This window comes from Conger conger, chromosome 1 (assembly GCF_963514075.1).
Source record: "Conger conger chromosome 1, fConCon1.1, whole genome shotgun sequence".
In the NCBI taxonomy this organism is placed as follows: domain Eukaryota; kingdom Metazoa; phylum Chordata; class Actinopteri; order Anguilliformes; family Congridae; genus Conger; species Conger conger.
The window spans coordinates 18,906,547-18,926,936 of NC_083760.1; the positions used below are offsets into that span (position 1 = coordinate 18,906,547).

The 20,390-nt window shown below is 42.5% G+C and overlaps 1 protein-coding gene and 1 long non-coding RNA gene across 2 annotated transcripts in view; one reads left to right on the plus strand and one right to left on the minus strand.

Moving 5' to 3' along the window:
- The window catches only part of c1h14orf180 (chromosome 1 C14orf180 homolog), a 22,317-nt gene extending 6,944 nt beyond the window's left edge, over positions 1-15,373 (minus strand). Inside the window, exons 1-6 of the mRNA XM_061216644.1 lie at positions 14,984-15,373; positions 13,166-13,196; positions 7,891-7,977; positions 5,330-5,450; positions 855-885; positions 283-391 (exon numbers count right to left, since the gene is read on the minus strand). Coding sequence (XP_061072628.1) covers positions 283-391; positions 855-885; positions 5,330-5,450; positions 7,891-7,977; positions 13,166-13,196; positions 14,984-15,136 — 532 coding nt within the window. The 5' untranslated portion in view covers positions 15,137-15,373. The remainder of the gene's footprint in view (positions 1-282; positions 392-854; positions 886-5,329; positions 5,451-7,890; positions 7,978-13,165; positions 13,197-14,983) is intronic.
- The window catches only part of LOC133107640 (uncharacterized), a 27,726-nt gene continuing 15,244 nt past the window's right edge, over positions 7,909-20,390 (plus strand). Inside the window, exons 1-2 of the long non-coding RNA XR_009704604.1 lie at positions 7,909-8,100; positions 8,882-8,933. This is a non-coding gene — a long non-coding RNA (uncharacterized LOC133107640). The remainder of the gene's footprint in view (positions 8,101-8,881; positions 8,934-20,390) is intronic.

A 20,390-nucleotide genomic window follows, 5' to 3' on the forward strand; every position in this document is an offset into this window, starting at 1 on the left:
CTCCCATATAATGTGGATAAAACAGGATTTCCCTGCGCTCAGCGTAATGTGTTTGTACAGCAAATGAGAGAGACAGGGTTTACCTGTGTACTCGCTAATCCTTCATTAGCTGGTTGGTTTCAGCATAGTACATATTTCTTGACATATTCTATGACACCATAATGGATATACTATGTTCTATCACTCTTAGGTTGTGTAGTATTAATCTCCCATATAATGTGGATAAAACAGGATTTGCTTGCGCTTGTGCAGTAAATGAGAGAGACGTTTTAGTGTGTTTACCTGTGTACTCGGTTTTGCCTATCTCAGCATACACAGATGCCAGCAGCTCCAGGCTCCTGGCTGTAATGGGGTGGTCATTGCCAAAGGCTTTCTGTCTGATTTTAGTGGCCTGAAAGGCAAGGAAAAGTCAAAGATGGGAGGGGAGCGTTTCATTAGAGTCGGATTCAATCACGAGAATTTATGTCGTAACTTAATGGTTTGTGTCGGAGTGTCATTGAAACAGAGATGTCATTCACGGGACAATAATAATCTCATTTATGTTAGAAAGCCCAACAGTGCCGGGGGCTATGGTTATAGTATGACACTTAATGAAAGTATAGTATTATCCTGTCAAGCTTATCTGTACTGTATACCATATGAACAGTGGCATTATGTAGAAGGATGTGTCCTGTGTGTTGTAGCATTATGCAGAAGGATGTGTCCTGTGTGCTGTAGCATTATGTAGAAGGATGTGTCCTGTGTGCTGTAGCATAATGTAGAAGGATGTGTCCTGTGCACAGTACACTTGCAGTGAGGTAAAGCAGTTAATCCACGCATAGCCACACCTTACATTATGTAGATACACAACATACCTTGCCGCTGTACTCCAAAGCAAGATGTGGTCTGAAAAGAAGAGCAGAAACAACAATCACTCATTAGCCACACAAGGTAGTTCCTTGCTTGGATTGAGCATGTGCGAGCAGGTATATGTGTGCGCGTGCATGTGTATGTGTGTGTGTGCACATGCATACCTGTGTGTGTGTGTGCACGTACATACATGCACCCATGCTTACACACGGTGCATGTATGTACGTTTGCTACTTCCTTACTCTCCTGCCCCCCACCTCCACAGAACACATTGAGACATGCAGTAACCAGTCAAGGTTGCGGCCACTGCTGAGCCAGCACTGAGCACATCTCCCCACGCAAGGTCAGAGCATCCAGGTGGTCCGGCCCGGTGAACTCCAATGACCCCTCACCGCCCCGGCCGCCCAGCATAAGGCTGGTGCCTGCAGGCCCTGTCTCACACCGAGCAGATGGGCCCGCCCCAGCTCCCTCTCCCGCGTTCCCCTGCCAGCAATGATTACCAGCTGATGAACACCCCATTTCGCCAGTGACCAAGGTCCTCCTGCCAGCTGCAGTTCCGCAGTGCCTATCCCCTTATAGTAATGGATGGCTTATCATCACAAAACACCACTGACCAGAGGTCTTTAAACCAGCACCGGACATGATGTATGTTCTCAACTGCCAGCCATTTAATACCATTACTTTTTTCCATTATGTCATTCTTTTTATGGGTATGTTTTGTGGCTCGCAAAGTGCCAATATCATGTAATTCAGATTACAGGAAAAAGCTCACCCCGAGACAGCTGCCCCATATTGTTTTTATAACTGTATAATAAGATGGAACCATTCCAAACGCTCTATCTGGAATTGATGTCACATTGATGTGACATTTAGATTTTTATCAAAACATCCCAGCAGACACACATGTAAAATGGGAAAGGTTATATTGGCTTTCTGAATGAAATTATTTTAAAACTGTGTTTTATATTATTGTTAAACACGGTACAGGAAATGTCAATGTCAATTTTGACATTAATGTTGACGTAGAAATGAATTTTATACAACCACTCTCTCAAAAGGTATGCCTGGTTCTCAGATGCCTGCTTTTCAGAATTCTTATGACCCAGCAGTCCGGAAGTAATATAAGAACAAAAAAAAATCTGCTTCAGAGAAGACCACAAAGGTGGAACATAACTGGACCAAGTTGGGATAATATAATATAATATAATATCATATAATATGTGTATTATTTCAGTGTTTGGAGCGCTTTGTACTAACAAATCTGAACTCAGCCATGCCGTGATTCACACCGCCGCACGGATTGTGACATAGAGAAGAGCCAGATTATGAAGTCAGTGGAAATGTTCAACTAGTGCCAACTGCCGTTGCGGTGAGGTGGCGTCCAGGCCGCGTTACACGGCATGGACGCAGCCGGCTGGGTTACGGGAGGCATCCGAACCGCCCAGAACCGCAGCAAGGTGTGAGGCGCCTTGCTCCGCCGTGCCCCCCTGCGGGGCGACCGCAAGGTCATCCGTCACTTCCGCCTGTACTCAGAAATGTAGAGCAGGCCGTGTTTAGTGCTACAGATGTCAGCGCTGCTGTTCCCAACCGTAGCCTCTTAAATAAGTAATGGCCGGGTGTTGGGTGCGCTGTGTTACAGAGTGTCCCTCTCGACATTCGATCGTTGGCGCCCCAGCACACCGGCCGAGCGGAGGACTTCCTGCCGCTTCGCTGAAAGATTCAGGAGGAAAGGAACTTCCTGCCTGATATACGGGTCAGCCTAAAAATGATCGATGGTGTTTAAAAAGATAGACAAGTTCCTGCTTTCACCTGCACTACCCTCTCTGCCAAAAGTGGTTTTTATTTCTGTTCCTTCTGCCATGTTCTGGAACATTCTGAAAAGTATATAGTTTGTTATTCTTTTGAGTTTTAAGTACTTAAAAGGGCTTGAAGCATTAAGATGTTAAATATTTTATTTAGAATGTACCCTCCTCTAACAGAAATATGTCGTTAGCCTTTTGACCTGAGCAAAGTGAACATCTGACGAAAATGAACAAAATTAAGAGCCATGAAAAAAATAAACTGTTTGGAGTAGGCTTTTCCTAGCCAGTAAATGTGCCATTAAAACTTTTTAAACCAGTAAATAGTTTAGACAACTATTTAAAGTGATAGCTCCCTTTCCGGGGTTTAAAAAAAATCATATTTCAGTTTCAGTGTATGTTTTGATTGGCCCGAACAGGATATTTAGATATTTACAGAATTTGTTGATGACCTGCTGGCATCAGCAATGATATGCCTAATATGATTGTATGCTTGTATTGTTCCCTATTATTCTTCCAAAATGTTAAATTGTCTATGTTTAATTTCATTTTCAGCTTGAATTATTTCCTGCAGCATGAAAAGGAACCTCTGGCCCAGTATACAATTCATGTTTATAATTGTGAATAAACTCAATGAAATTACAATCTCTGGACGCACAATGTTGCTGTACAAACCTCAGGTTGGAGGTAACTGGAAACATATTTTCTCGCTTTAGACCACAAACCTCCAGGCCAAGCAGGGGGGCTCCGACACCAACAATAGTACAGCCAGCACGATGCCAGAAACCACTGTTAATATCTGAAAGATCCTTCATTTCACATAAAAAGTCTGGGCCACTTAAAAACAGACATTAAAACTGAAATGAGGAATAAAAAATCTAAGAAAGTGAACTTCCACTGTTAGTTGTGAAGAACGTTGCAGTTCGCAACGGCACAGCCTGCACTTTGATGTCCCCGTATCTTCCGAAACTCAAGCCCAAAGTGGCAGTAATAAAGAATCCCAGCCTCATTCAAGTTTAAAGCCTTCCACTACAACACCACCAACACTGCACATCACCCCATCTTCCCCTAAGCAATCAGGCTAAACACTGTAATATCCTAATACGGTAATGGCAATACAGGTATATACGTAAATGTTGACCTTTCTGTCTTTCTGCGCAAGGAGTAGCCCAAGAAATTACTACTCAATTCATCAAAGAGAAAAAGAATACCTGACCGGAGCATTTAAAACTCACAAGAAAGGTGGTATACACATTCTGTCCCATTGGGCCTGAGGAGAAATTAAAGTGCTTCTTTTGCATGCAGCCCAAGGCTTAAAGGCTCAGGCTGATATATGGCAAGATGAATTTCCATCCCATTTACCTAAGGGCCCTGTGTTTGCACCATTATAGAAGGTCAAAAACATAAATATCTTTCACTATGACACAGTAGACTCCACACACAGTGCCAGGGTTCTTGTCGTGCAGTGTCCTTTTTCCAAAAAGGACATCTAATATTGCAAAGTGATGTAATTAGGAGAACAGCAGGAGATAACCAATAGCCACTGTGTTTAGATGTACTGTAAGTTAATGACAAATTTAGAGGACATGGTATTTGAGGATATAAAGGGCATTAGTATAAATGCAATAAGAGAATTAATGTCCTAAGACCCAGCAGGAAATAAAGTAATTAATGTTAATGTATTTTTTTGACATTGTATGGTATTGGGTGACAAAAACTGTGAAAGTATTTTTTGCAGTGCAATTATTTTCAAATATATATTTTTATCTTATTATTGAAGGTTCCTTGCAGTGTAGGTTTCAGCATAGTAAAATATATGGTTCTTGAGATTAATACCAGAGACTTGTGTCCCCTACAAGGGACAAAAATGGATTACCGCATCTTAGGGAGTGAAACTAAAATACACAGATCCAGAAAAGTGGTTCAGAAGACAATCATAGCAGCCAGCCCTTGTAATGTCTAGGGATGTGGTTTTGCACCCTGAATAAATCAAAGGGCTTATGTGGCAGCAATGTGCTGCGTCACAGTGACCAGCCTGCAGCTTCCCTCCACAGGCAGTAGAGCAAGCCAACGCATGGCTCTGACTTATGCTCACTCCGCTACGCCTCCCCGCTCTCTCCCCAGCTATAGCTCAGCATCGGCAGCCAATGGCCGCCACCGGTCCATGTCTCACAGTCGATGCTTGGCTCACCCGCACAGGGAGCACTTTCCAGTTCCTCTTACTGTAACCACTTCATACACTCCAGTGTCCTCAGCTTCAAGCTGCATAATGACAAATCCTCAGCGCCTACCATCAAAACATCTGAGATATGGTGCCATGAAAAGTATGAGATTTTCATATTGACGGATTAGCACTGAGACAGTGTATGAATCAGTGTAATCTTCCACTATGAATGGTGGAAGATTGCACCCACAGCCCACCACACACCATTACATTACATTAATGGCGTTTAGCAGATGCTCTTATCCTGAGCGACGTACAATGAAGTGCAAATCGAACCCAGGGACAAGTGCGATGAGGACCTTAGAGGAAAGCAGGTAACCACATAGATACAACTTGAACCCTTGAAGAATACATCAACTTACCAACTAGAATACCACAGTTGGCAGCTAGAATACAACAATAACTGTATATAAGTGCTATTGTAATCTATGGCATACACAAGGCGCCCACAGCCTACCTTTTACTCATGATGCAAAGCTGGGCCAGCCTCTCATAGTCCTGAGCCTGAGCGGCCTGCTCCGACAGCTCCTCCGGCGACTCCCATCCTGCCGATCCCAGCGAAGTTGCCTCCTGGGGACCTGCCACAGACGCTGTAATCAGAGTCCGTCCGCAGCCAACTGCCCTCCCCGGGCCGGGAAACAGGATCCCCAAAACGGGCAGGCGGCCACTGCGGCTTCGCACAGCCCCGGGCGACCCGCACGTGACGGCGGAGAGGCGATGGGGAGCGGAGATAAGAGGAAGAGGGGACGCACGCGCTCGCGTGTACGCACGCCGGGCCCGCGTGACGAAAAGGAGCTGCGTCTCCTTTCTCTCACTTCTCTTAAGTGTAGCCTTGTTCCCTCTCAGACTGCACATCGTACGTCACGCCTGACGATCAAGGTAGAGAAAAGGGCCAGAGGTGACTGAGAAGAGAGAGGAGTGGGAAAGCAGTTTGGGAGAGTGAAAAGAAGAGAGGGAGAGGGTGGGCCTTGGAGATGGAAATTCGACAAGAAAGGATGGGCATGTATATTTTGGAGATTAACAGAATTAGGACAGGGAAAGAAAAAGAGGATAAATATAAAAAGAAAGAGAGCGGTGCAGTGAAAAGGTAAGGAAAATGGCTGGAGCCGGTGCAGCTGGGAAACAGGCAGAAGTGCTGATTCAGAGGCCTCTGCTTTCTGTGGTGCTGTTCACTGCTTAATCAGATGTTACAGAGCAGGGTCATTTGTCTTCTCCCTGTCCCCCTGCTCCTACATCAGGCACATGCAAGAGCTGCTCGCTGCATCAGCAGCACTGAGAGCAGCAAAAACAGAGGCAGCGGCCTTGCAACGAGGCACTTGCAAAACAACCCTTTCATGGCTTTGCGTTGGCGTTCACCCAACAGCAGTGATCTATCGCCTGGTACCACCACAACCCCAACGTTAATGTTGTTGCGGCAGAGGATACTTCTTCAAATAGTACAATTCAGGATGGAGCATTGACATTAGTTTTAACCTTGAATACTTCAGCAAATACCCAGCTATATACTGTCAAATTATGACATGCAAAAAACAAACTTGTGTAATATACATATGTAGTACATCTGTGCTTATTTTCAAACCACATTTATTTAATATAGTATATTCTGAAGATAAAACTTCCCACAGTCAATTCTTGGTTAAAATTCTTCATTGCTGCTGTACAGTATTACTGTAGGTACACAAATGTACACCTTATTGCAGATTAGTAATGCCTGAGACTCATTAGATAATCTAGAAATCTGACGTCTCATTGACACATCAACGGACAACTTGAATATTACAGGCAATGCTGTCCAAAATCCGCTGTAGCCTACCAGTTTGTAGGCATTTCTGGCCACCAGATTTGTTCAAATATAGTGGGCTCCACAATTATTGGCACCCTTAAGAAAAAAGGTTGCATATAATAAACAACATGATAATGATCTATATTTTATTTTCAAATATACAGGAAAACTATATACTTTAAAAAATATTTAGTAATACATTTTTTCTGAAAACCACAGGTGCCTAAATTATTGCCGCCCCTGACAATTATTGTAAATAAAATGTGAAAAATAGTGAAATTGGCGATACAATTTTACATGAATTCAGTTAATCTCAGTCTAAAGGAACTATATTGTGTCATTCCATCACATCCTGTTTCACTAGAGTATAAAGATGAGGTAACAAGCATGCAAAATCCCTTTGTCAACCATCAGCACGGGAAAAGCCAAAGAACTGTCAATTCAGAAGACACAGATGGTAATTGACCATCAGGTAATCGGTACAAAAACATACATGACTGGTTAAACATAGCACTTAGCACTGTATGGGCAATCATAAAAAGGAGTAAAACATATGGTTGCAAACTTGCCAGGAAGAGGATTCAAGTGCATATTATCCCCACGGAGGGTAAGGAAGATGGTGAGGGAGGCCATAAGTAACCCAAGGATTGCAGTTAACGAATTTCAGAGATTGGTTGTATCAAGTCACCAAGTCAAAAAAATAAAACATTAAATGGCACCTCCATACCAGTAAACTCTTTGGAAGGATGGCATGAAACAGCACAATACTTACTGAGCACAATAAACAAAACCTTATTATGACAAAGAGAAGTACTATGGTCATGTGAGGCCAAAACTCTTGTGTTCTCTAACCTTATCAAAAATTTTCGGAAAAGACTCATGGCTGTCATCTTTCCCAGGGGTGCCAATAATTCTGGAGCCCACTGCATATGCATAGGCCTGCGTTACTTATTTTGAAAATAATGGAAAATATTATTTAAAAGAAGAAAGGCGTATGAATACGTGTGAAGGGTCCTAAAATGCCAACAAATAAACAGCACACATTTTCAAAAGACACTATCAAATGTTTATGGACTATAAAGTCGACAGCGCACATTGGTGATGTTAACGGTAATGGTTGCAGTGATATTCAGATCCCAAAAGTGATATTCAGATACATTTAATCAGCTTAATTAATACATGTAAATTGTTCGGAGCGGTACTGTAAACACACAATGAACAAAGCGCGAACTTACCAGCGCTCCCTTGAAGAGCAGTGAGTTCCAGCAACGCCACCTCGTAGAACATCTTCTCAGCCTGGATGAACTGGAGCGCTTTCACATCTGTTTATACTGGTGAAGGATTAACAGCGGTGTCAACTATCCCAGCGCGCCACGGAAAAATACAGACGGGCTAGGTCATCAACAGCAATGAGGCTCATGAACAGACCACGTTCATGAATGAAGGTAGGAAAAACAAAGAACATGTAGGCTACCTGCTTCCGAATCGCAGGTAGAGGAAACAAACAACAACAACAACAACACAAAGTATGAGTTTCTGTAAAAACCACAGGATGTCATCCATTAGAATGACTTATTAGCATTCATGCTAAATAATCCCCTTGTGTTCAGTGCATTGTTTGCATAACTTGTCCATACGAACAATTCTTGTGCTGCCAGTAAATGTACGCTGGTTAGTTTATTTAGAATTTAGAATGTCCGGTTGTAAGACGACACCCCTAGCATTTGACTGGCGAGTGGCCATTGATCGGCAGGGACAATGTTCTTAAAATAAACCCTCACATAAATCTGTTTCGTGTGCTATTAATATGTATTGTGATAGTCGTTCCTTAACAACAGGATTCAGCTGTTCTATTCTGAATCTGCGTGTAAACAGTTCAAGAATAAACATTATTGAACTTCAATAAAATTTCAATTCAAAATGTAGAAGAATTCAGAGAATAGAAGAACGTTTCCCAAATGAACATAAGGTAGCCCACAGTATTTTGCCAGCATGATAAATAGGAATTTGTCTTGTAATTGAAACTTCCCAGAAACAAATTCACCTTTGGCTGTGGACAGAGAAGGTGTACATATAAGAGCCTGCAAATATGCTTGGTGGTAAGAGTGCCAATAACCTTATGAATCCCAGATTTCAGCAACACAGAACCCTGATGCCTTTGATTCAGTCACTGACAGAAAGGTCATTTATCCTCATTCTTTTCATCTGCTCTCTCTTGGTAAACAGGGCTGTGCAGGCCCTGGTGGTATAACCATGGAAACCATTGAAATGTCAGGAGGTGAGTGGGCACACACCACTGCAAAGCACACACATTTATAATACTGCATCTCTCAGATTCAGTTACAGAAAGATAAAGGCCTGCCAGCGTTTTGTTTCTCACGCACTCTCTCCCAAACAGTTTTGTTCAGTTAGCACTTTATGTTAGTCGCGTTAATAGAAAAAAATAGGTAGTAAATAGAGACCTTACAGTTGATAAAATTGGAACTATAGACAGGATTGATGTTTTACACCTCACCTGATGTATGAATTTGTGTGTTAATTACCATTTTGGCTACTTCTGTCACAGCTGCCATAGGGTTTGGATACACACATGGTCCTTATTAGTCCATAAGTTGATATTATACTGGTGCTTTCTCATTGATTTGTTGACCACTTGTTCATTATCCAACTATCATTGTAGGCCCATCTACAAAGTAAGTGCAGAAGTATGATTTCTTCCCCTGAACATGCAGTATTTAACACTGGGAATAAAACACATCTTTCATCCTGATGTGTTTTATTCCTAGTCATGTCATCCTGAGGTGGGCATTTGGGTATAAAGGGTGGGCAGACTGGGGGTGGCGTATTGCTCAGTACATGAGCGGGTGAGAGCTGGAGGGGGGATGGGGGTGCTGTTGGGTATGTGACTTTGCGGGAGACTTCTGCCCACTCGCGGGTCTCTCCAGGATGGGCAGACAACTCTTTTGGGTGCCCACCCATAGCCCACCCGTAGCCACGCCCCGCCTACTAGCACAGCAGTATTGATAAAGTGGTGGTTCCCAGCCAATGAGCCTATTTGGAAGGGTGCCCCAAACAGTCTACACCAATGAATATGGGGTGTTGATATTATGTCATCAGCTGGGAACACCTTACTGAATGAAACCCTCCCTCCATGGGAAATATCATCTTCCAGTATAGAACACCCATACAGGACTCCTGGCCACAGCTGACACTGGACACTGGAGTTTACAGATAATCATATTTGTATATACATCATCCCATGCATCTGGGTTTGAAACTAAACTAATTCAGATTGTGCATGGAAATAAAACAACTCGTGAATAAATATGGAGGTTATTTTTAAATATTATCAAGGAAAATTTGAGTGCAATCCAGATTCAACATCATACCGTTTGAGGGTATTTTGGTACATCAATGAACTTGGACTCAGTTTGAATTCTTTAGGGCTCTTACAGTGCGATAAAATATGCTGTGCTCGTAAACCAACAGAGGTGACAATTATTTTAAAACCCATATAAATAAGGCACAATCTCCTAGAACTGTAGACAAGATACCACGTATATTTACATGGCCTATATTTAGCAAACAGCAGAGGCCACAAGCCAATTTTCTGACAGAGTGTATTTCAGTTTTAACTGTTTACAGCACTGTGATTAGTGTAATGGCACCAGTGCAGCCATTTCAATGTTAATATCACTTAAATCAGAGCTGTGCCTTGAATGATTTATTCGGTATTGATTTTAAAAGAGCCAATTACGATTCATTCACCACAACTTGTACACCGGATTTCTGGGGATTACTGGTGGGCTGATTACTGACTGTACATTTTTGATCTTATAAGAAATGGATATTTAGAGCCAAATCGGATCCCCCTTTGCCTGCAGATTCAACAAGTTGAGACCTGAGGAGTATGTGGTTCTAAAAATTTGTTAGCTTCATAAATATGTTGTTTATAGGGCACTAAATATATGTGTGAAGTTTTTAAAAAATAAGGTTAAAAAGTATGAAGTAATGCATAATTTAAAAGTATCTGCTTGGAGCCCATCTTTGAAGCTCAATATCTCAAAATTACTCAGAATGCAGATAGAACCTTATAATTCCAAGGTCACAAAGTTCTGGGAACATTCCTACAGGATTTTGGTCCATGCTGACTCAATAGATTTACTGATCCCGCATTCATGCAGCAAACCTTCTATTCCACCTCATCCCAAAGGTGCTCTATCGGATTGAGATCTGTGGACTGTACAGGCCATTGGAGTAAATAGATGTGAACAATTTATGTATTGATTTCATGGTATGCTTGGGGTTATTTTCCCTGTGCACCAACTTCCTGGCAGAGGCATACTGGGATTTTGTTTTTTGATACTTGCTGGACTTTATGATTCCATAGAACATAACAAGAGTCCCAAGATGTAAAACAACTCTTACCATATACTACCTTGAACCTGATTGAAAATGTGTTGTTCGAATTGAGTATGACAGTCCACAAGCACTGACTGAATGATCTGAAGGATCTTGAAGGATACTGTATGGACTATGGAGGAGGTCAAAGATATCTCACAGTATGTTCACCAATCTCATAAAATACCCTAGAAGTTGACAAACAGTCAGATCAAAATAAACACAATCAGAGCTTAAACTCAAACATCACAGTTGAGACTTTTCATTGTTTGTTGTCTGGATTTAATCAGCATTTTCCATTAACATGAACAAATCCAGTTTGGCAAGTTAATTGTTTTGGCATGTTTGCAAAATGGAATTGCAAATTTGGAAACATGCCAAACTCCACTTGTGAGGTGAGAAGCAAACACTTGCATTGATTTGTTAGTCAATTCTAAGAAAAATGTTGATTGAATCCATGACTGTCATATTTTTAGCCAGCTAAAACTACACAAACCAATAAAGATGAACCTGAGTGGGTGCCAAGCTGCCTATTAGAACAAGCAATTAACATATGTCCATCACCTTTCTTCTTCAGCATTTTTAAAGACATGATCTACTTGATAAATCAATAGGTCAATATAATATTGCACGCTCAAACCAGTCAAGGTTATCAGAGAGGACAAAACAAACTTTTACAGAAGCCCAGGCTGGTAATTCAGACCTTCATAAATTGATCACAATTTCAGTGTCTGAATAAATGCTACTTTGGATGAGATTGGATATGAGTTTGGCCACATACTGTAGATCAGAGCAGAACAAGATATCTTCTGATCATAAGCAAAATTTGCATGAAAAATTAATTTCATGGTCGTAGGTGCTGCTTGTAGCGCTCACAGTATAGATATCACTATGGTGATAAGAATCTGCTGTCAACCCGTTGGAGCAGTACTCCGTATGATGTGTATTCCCAGCAGACAGCTACCGTGTGTGGGTGGACAACACGGCAAAGTGCTGCATATTAACTTCAAACTGGTTAAACCGTGTGATGACGTGGGATGAGGTGACAGAGGATCTCAGAGCCGTAAGCTGTGGGTGTGATGACCTGTCGTGGGGATGTAGAGAGCCGAGTCGTCGTCAGTGGGGAACGTGAGCCACGTGAACTGGAAGTCTCGGTGACGGAGAGTAGGCCGGGATGTACATCATGAAATGCTACACAGCCCTTATCTGCGTTCTATACTTAGCGCTGCTGTCGTCGATACATGGATACTGCGGCTACAGGGCAATTAGCCTCCTTGCTCCATGTTGATGGGAGATAAGAGCTTACAAGTCCATCTAACAGAGTAGCAGACCCTGACACGCAGTCACAGCCACAGTCATGAATAACTAATAACTAACATATACAACCGCGCTGCCTCTCTGAGCTTGTACATAAGTGTATACATGCCCTACTCTGCTGTAGAACAGTGGTTCCCAAACTTCTTATTGGGTACCCCCAGCCAGATCCAAGTGTTTGATGTGTTTCATCTCAAGCACACCTGATACAACTACATTACATTACATTATACATTAATGGCATTTGGCAGACGCTCTTATCCAGAGCGACGTATAATTGATTAGACTAAGCAAGAGACAATCCTCCTCTGGAGCAATGCAGGGTTAAGGGCCTTGCTCAAGGGCCCAACGGCTGTGCACAATAACCTCTTATTGTGGCTAGACCGGGGATCGAACCAGCAACCTTGCGGGTCCCAGTCACGTACTTTAACCACTATGCTACAGGGGAACCACAGAGGTAGAACTTAGCATCGCGTAGTGGCTAAGGAGCATGACTGGGACCCGAAAGGTTGGTGGTTGAACCCTGGTGAAGCCACGATAATATCTGTGCAGCTATTTGGCCCTTAACCAAGGCCCTTAACACCACATTGATCCAGGGGGGATTGTCCCCTGCTTTGTCTAATAAACTCTCAGTCGCTTTGGCTAAAAAGCTTCAGCTAAATAACTAATGTAATTTCCTCTTGGCATACCTTAGGCTCTATCTTCTCTAATGGGGATGGGGGTTGTGTGGTTTGGGATTCAAGCATACCATTGATCTAGTTATGAATTTGTTGCTAGCTTCAAGCTAAAGGATACAATTCTTTTCCTCGATGAACAGTTCTGCAATCTGAAAGAGAGAGAGGGAGACAGAGATAATACCTGGGCTGATGTACTAGTGATGGGTCTGGAACAGAGCCTGAGACAAAAGAGGTGGTGCTCTGTGAAGAATGAAGTGGCACGTCATTTAAATCACATATCCTCTGCGAAGAACATCTGGGTATGTTCAGTGAAGGATGTCGCATAATTTTGTGATGGATGAGGTGCTATGTCCGAGTGCTTTCCTGAGGAAATATGGTCAGTTGAACACATTTACGCCCCTGGCAGAATCGGTTAAATTAACACTACGGCTATCCACTGTTATTAGTTCTCTGCTTACAGTAGCTGCTGTGTTGTATTTTGGTACTGAATGGTTTATCAGCTAAATAAAAGCATAGGGCATATGAGTCATGGCTTCAGCACTCAGCCTCAGGCTTAATTAGTTTTCCCTCCTGTTGGGAATTCGCTCCTGTGATCCGGCCTTTTGCGTTTCACTAACAGCATGGACAAACATACAGTCTGTCTATGAAAATAAACAGAGCCAGTGAGGAGAAATGTATGATCACTCCTTTAGTGGTCATTATTTACATGAATTCATTAAATATTTGTAATATTTTCAGTGCTACTCTTTCTTTCTGTACTGATAAAGAGACATACATGCACACAACCTTCACGTTGGAATGTTGTGATTGCTAAAATTCTTGGAACCATGATTCTACTTGTCTTTTGGATTGGCTACACTGTCACATGTTCATTCTGTCCACCAACCCTGATTGCTTTTGGTTTGACTTTGGCAAGAAACATGACCAGCAAGTAGCACACAGAGGTGTTTTGCATAAAATGTACATCAGAGCTGGCTGTGCAAAACAAGTATGAAATGACCCCAATAGAACAAGCTCCTCCCTAGCACAGCACTGTTCAACACCAGCCCTCATGTTCTTCGAAAAATGCGTAACTGCTGACATGTTTGTTCTCCTGGAACACTGAGACAAATATATGTAACATACTCTGTTTCCCTTGGGTGATTCTAAAATCCAAGAAAACTGCTTGTAAGGACCCAAGGAACAGACTCCAAACAAGCCTCAGTTTGATGAAGTACTACGGCCCAACACCAAAGCACAGCACAGCACATCACAAGCAATGCTGAAATATTGCCGTGTGAAGCCCACAAAGAGACTAAGAAATGTGGTTTAGAGCGGAACATCCTAACATGAATATTCCTCATCTATTCTTCATAGGTCTGACAAGAGAATGAGAATAAATGAAGAAAAATGTCAACATGAAACGCGTAACATAAAACACGCAGACTTTCACACATATTGGACATTGTATCTGACCAAACCACATTCCAACTTGAAGGTCAGTCAGATATTTGCAGAATAACAAGTTGCCTTATCATGCAGAAAAAAACTAAAAGGAACATTTTAAGCTGGAGCCATTTTTAATCACACTAAAGTTTCTTAATCCATTCTGTGTCAATTTATATGCAAATTATGTGCATATATTCCGGGCCAAGTTTTACTCATCCTTATTGCAAGCTGACACCTGCAAATGCAGTAAAAGAGTTCAAGGAAGTGCTACTGTGTTTGTGTACTGTACATACATGTACAGTAACAGCCAGAACAGTGCAGCAGACATCACCCCTATTTGCATTTAAATGCAAATGCCCCGGAATACAAATCACCCTTGCCCCACGCAGGGTGGACCCTGACCCCATCCTGTGCAGACAAGCCGCAGGCGAGCAAGCTAACCCCACCGGGCTCCCTCCCTCGCGTGTGCGTTTGCATGCGGGCCGGGGCGCGGGGTCCGGCGGCTCACCTGGTGCAGGCAGTTAGGCAGCGAGTTGAAGCTCTGCACGTGCGTCAGCCCCAGCAGGCAGCTGAGGAAGCAGTGCAGGGCGGCTTGGGACTCCCCCTGCTGCTGCAGCTGCCTGCCCAGCTCGAACAGGCCCTCCCTGCCTCCGCTCAGCATGACCAGCCTCCTCGCGCTGCAGCGCCTCCCATCTGAGCCTCCTGGCCGGGGGAGAGCGCCGACTTCTCTCCGGAAAACGGGGACGGGAAAAAACCTCAAGAATGTAAACAACCTAAACAAAGAGGAGTGGCAGATGGCGGAGACGGAGCAGGCAGGCTGAGTCTCGTCTGTCCGGGCCTTCAAGGGCAGGCGCTGAGGAAACTACCTCGCTGAAAATAATAGCTCCATTGCTTTCCCCTCCCTCCTCACTACTACAGTACGGAGTGGGAGTCAGCCTGCTGGCAGCACAGAGCGGGGATCGCTGACGGACAGGGCTCTCGTCCAATCCCTCCTCTGCTCACGTACAGTAACACCAGCATGCGATGCTGTGCGCGTGTGGAGTGGGAGCTGTAGTCTCAGCGCTGTGCCTTGGTAGAGAGCTTTAAAAAACCTCTAGAGACGCAGCCCGGAGATTACAAAACGGCTGACGTATGTGTGATCTGTCCTAGATTTGTACAGTGGATGTATATTTTGGAATTTACTCTATGCGTAGTCTATGTCATCATTTGTGTATTCGGTACAGTATGTGTGTCTTAGTGTTTGTGTGTGTGCGCATGTGAGTGTGTATGTACTTTTGAGCCTGAGTGCATTTGAGTGGGTGGCTGTGGTGGGATTGAGACTACTGCCTTGTACTGTATGTATGACTTATTAATAAGGAACAAGATTGCAATAGAATGATGTAATCCTTTTAACAGAAGGGGTTCAGGAAAGACCTGGTATTTCAAAACTGGGTGACTGAATGCCCTGTTCATGTCAGCATTTAGAAGTGACACCCTACTGCTGCAGGAAAAGCATAACGGTTCCTGGAAACCTTTTAATAAAGACATTCATTTAGTCCATGTGTTAAGAGGCACATTTCACCTTCCAAACCCCCTTTTTTACCCCCCTGCTGAAGTAATCTGAGATACCAAATGTTTGCATTTCCTTTACAGCTTACTAATCAAAGTAAAAGAACACAATTTGTGTCTTTGTGAGTGTAATGACGGGGAAAATCCAAAAGCACTTACTGGAAATTGATGAATATGTATGCCCATATACAGTGGTTACTGCCACCCCATATTGTCCCAGAGGACACCTGAGACCATCACTGAATATAACAGAAAACTCAACCAAATGGGAACAGCCAGCTCCCATTATATTAAATTCCAGTTAATAGTGCACCCTGCTCCCTGTGAATGGGCACTTAATGTCCCTGAACTCCACCCCTTCAATCTCCATGAGTGTTAACGCGGAATCTTCGGCCTAGTCCGACCAGGCTTTGAATGGAGATAGGCAGTTTTAGCCTAATTGCATCAAGACGACTTAAGGGGGTGATTATGCAGAGAGCCAGCCCCTCAGGGTGGGAGCAGACAGAGCGTAGTGTTGGAAGACACTCCTCTCGCCTTGTGACAAATCCGGCATTATGCGAAAGGACTGCTACGGGCCCGAGAGAGCTGGAAAGCTATGCACTGACTGTTTACATCACGTTTCCTAATCATTTAGGAATGCTGCTTCCTGGATCATACTAACAACGTCTGTGCATGACAAACATCAAAACGCACGGGGCTGTTAACAATCTCACTCCTGCTGAAAAAAAGCAGCTCAAGGTTTTGAAAAAGCTTGTAGCTGGTTAACCAGTTCAGACCTGCTCCATGCTCAACATGGTTTGACCAGCTCAAGCTAAGTTTTGAAACAGATGGTAGCTGGTAATTTCAAGTTGGTCATAGCTCTATTTTACTCCAGGGTCTCCCAGCAAGACTGTAAGCCTGTGGGTAAGGCAAGCAATGAAAGATCATTGGCTTTCAGATTCAATAAAGCGAAAACTCATAGCGAAGCAATATCATAGGGGGCGGCCTGTAGCCTAGTGGCTACTGTACATGACTGGGACCTGGAAGGTTTGTGGTTCAAGTCCTGGTGTAGCCACGATAACCCCACTTTGCTCCAGAGAGAATTGGCTCCTGCTTAGTCTATGCAACTGTAAGTCACTTTGGATAAAAGCATCAGCTAAATAACAAATTATTATTATTATTATTATTATTATTATTATTATTATTATTGTTATATTATAACATGTCTTCCGCAAACACAAACCACTTCATTGTTCAGTCTCAAGCAGGCGTAGGCCCAGAACCTCTGTATTTTGTGTATTTTTCCAATAAGACACAGAGGCGCTTGACATTGCAGTGATTCAGCCTATATATTATTGAAAAGTTATCTGAGGACAAAGCCAGAATCCTTCAAGAAAATGCACTGTGATTATCAGGATGGTTAAGTGCCTTGTAATGGCAATCTGCATTCCCAGGGATTTGATTTTAATGTTATTGCCCACTTAAATTAGGAGAATACAAAACTCACTCATCTAAACTGGCAAAAAATATGATTATTCTCTGACTTTTATGAAGTGTTGTGCATTTTGTTGACACACCATGCTTGTACATTCAGGCATGTCTTTCTCCGTAATGCTGATTGAATTGAATATAGCTCCCTTGAAACTGTTTTACGGAACAAAACAGGTTGAATTAGGTTTGCCGAACAGACACATAAAAAAGGGAAATGGGCCTTTTGCAGCTGAAGCTTTTTCATATCTTCAATCCCCAAAGTGACCTTTGCAGGCTGACTGTATAGAGGTAGACATGCCAGCTATCAAATTAAGAAAATGAAATGGCACACGATGAAGTCTACTGCAGAATGATATATGCTCATATTATCCAGCTTATACTAGGCATTCCTCAATGGATAGAAACCGATTTGCTTGAAGTAAAAACAACAGCTTGAAATACTTGAAAGAACCATAACTTTCATTCTCCTTGAACATTCTTGAGGCTCCAGTCTAAAAAATGTTTTTCATTTTCAGTTTGGGTGTGAAGTAAGACAGGAAATGCTGCATAATCATGACCAGCAGCAACAAAGCTTCTGTATTGAACTCATCCATTATTTATCAGCAATGCATACTTTCATCATAGATGAATACTTTGGAACTTGTATTGGATTCAGATGTACAGAAATGGCATACACCCAAAGAATCTCCTTCAAATTATCCATTGAAAGGCTTGTTACCATTTTGGTGTATGTATATGTACATAATATGTATATAATGAGCACTGTCAATACCTGTCAGTAATACCATGTTTTGTGACCTTAATCAACATTTTCACATCCTGTACTGTACACGCAGAACACATGAAATATGTATGTCAAATCATTAGCTGTAGTCTGTGTGAGAAGAAGCAGCTTGGGACACCACTAGTGTTGGAGAACCATACATGTCTATACTCTCCAGAATCGGCAGTGAGGTTTGTACATGTACATGGCTGCGGTGGCAGTGAATTGGCCATTCCAAATTTGGGTGGGATTTGGATATGCTCAACCCCATGTTGGGTGCCAAAAATATATATATGAGTGAATGAATGAATTAATGTAATTCAAATCTCAAAATGATATATGGCTAACTTGCTTGTTAAAAGCCATCTTCACTGTTGACTTCTATTCATTGACATGGTAATTACATACTGAGTTAGCTTTATAATGTGAGGCTTCTGCATTTTCTGTGCTAATGAGATTTGTGGGATATAAAGCTGTACAACACTGGAACTTCCTGCTTTACCAGAATTTATTAAATAAAAAGGATTGAGGGCAGAGAAAAAGTTTTTTGTAACTTTATCAAATAATCTGGTTATACTGAATACAAACTAATACTTTTTATACTATACTTTAAAATAAAAAAATAAAATTTTATTATTATTGATCTTTCACATTTGAGTTTCAAAATGATGACAGGAGAAACTAAGAAATGTACATGGGCTTCCCTTTTTTATGAATATGTTTGACTGATGCGTGGCAGCTTTGGAACTGTAATTGAAATATTGATTTTGTGTCCGTCAGGACACTTGAACAATACCATGAGTATGATTAAAAAGCACTGTCACAGTTGATTTCTTTCCAAGACTGATGCTTGGTCCTTGTCTGTTGCCAATTTTATCTGACAAGCAATATTCCCAACAATTTTAATACATGGAAAATGGGGACATTTACAGACTTGTAAAAGAAATGAATAGAATAATAAACTTCCCTGAAATAAACTATGAAACCACAGCAGGATAGCTGAGTGCACCACTTTTTTTAAGGGGAAAACGCTCTTATTAAACTATTCCAATCAAGTCTGTGAAAGACAACAGATATTGATCCTATAAGGTGGGTAAAGCAGACACTTTCAAAGTACCTCATTATACTACACTGGTGTCCATTTAAAAATGAATTCTCATAAATGTCGCACTGCCATTTCCTTGGCCCTGCAAAAGGGACACTGATTTATGTGGTGCTGGTGACACTACGTAACTGCTCTAACAGCGGAGATACTTCTCTATAATATTGAGAGGCAGTGAGAGGAGTCAGTGATGGAGTGAACATTCGGTTGACAGAGTTTCCCTGTCCTTAGTCTTCATGTGCTGAGTTCATTTGTGGGGGCCAGAAGATCCGCTTGGCTCAGGAAGTCAGCAGTGCTGCTCCCGTACGCTGCATTCTTACTGCTCGCCTCAGCACAAACCGGAGTGCAATCCAGTCTCCGGCAGCCATTTCACATTTGCTTAGTCACTACACACATTGCGGCGCAATGGAGCGTTCCTTAAGACTAGAGGCTAGGGTCCGTGCTCCAAGTGATCCCATAGGTTCATCACTCACCTCAGACGGATTCCAGACTGTCATGTACTCATACTGGGGGAAGCCATTATTCCGTGATTGCTTTTCCTGCTTGCTAATGTGCTATCATTAGTGAATAGGCAGCAACATGAGAGTAATATTTAATCATGTTTCTGCATTATGGGAAGCAATGACAATATTTTCTGTGAATGACAGATATAAAAACTAGCAGCCACTTTTCCATTGCTATATTTCACAGGGTTGCCATGCTAAGGGTACTCATCCTGCTAAAATAACGGGTCTCAGAGAAGTTATGAGTCCTGTATTGAATCCCGTATAGAACAATGGGAGTGCACGCTCGGCGACCCGGTGGTGCAGTCAATAGCAGTGTCACCTCACATCAAGTAGGTCCTCAGAAGGTTGAGGCCTTTCTGTGTGGAGTTTGCATGTTCTTCCCGTGCCTGCATGGGTTTCCTCCGGGAATTCCCCTTTCCAGAAACCGGAAGGGTGTTGCTGTAAAAGACAATGCATGCCCAGTGAACCTACCTTGCATAAATAAAGGTTAATTAATAAAACAATAATAGCCAGCTGCCCTGCAGAG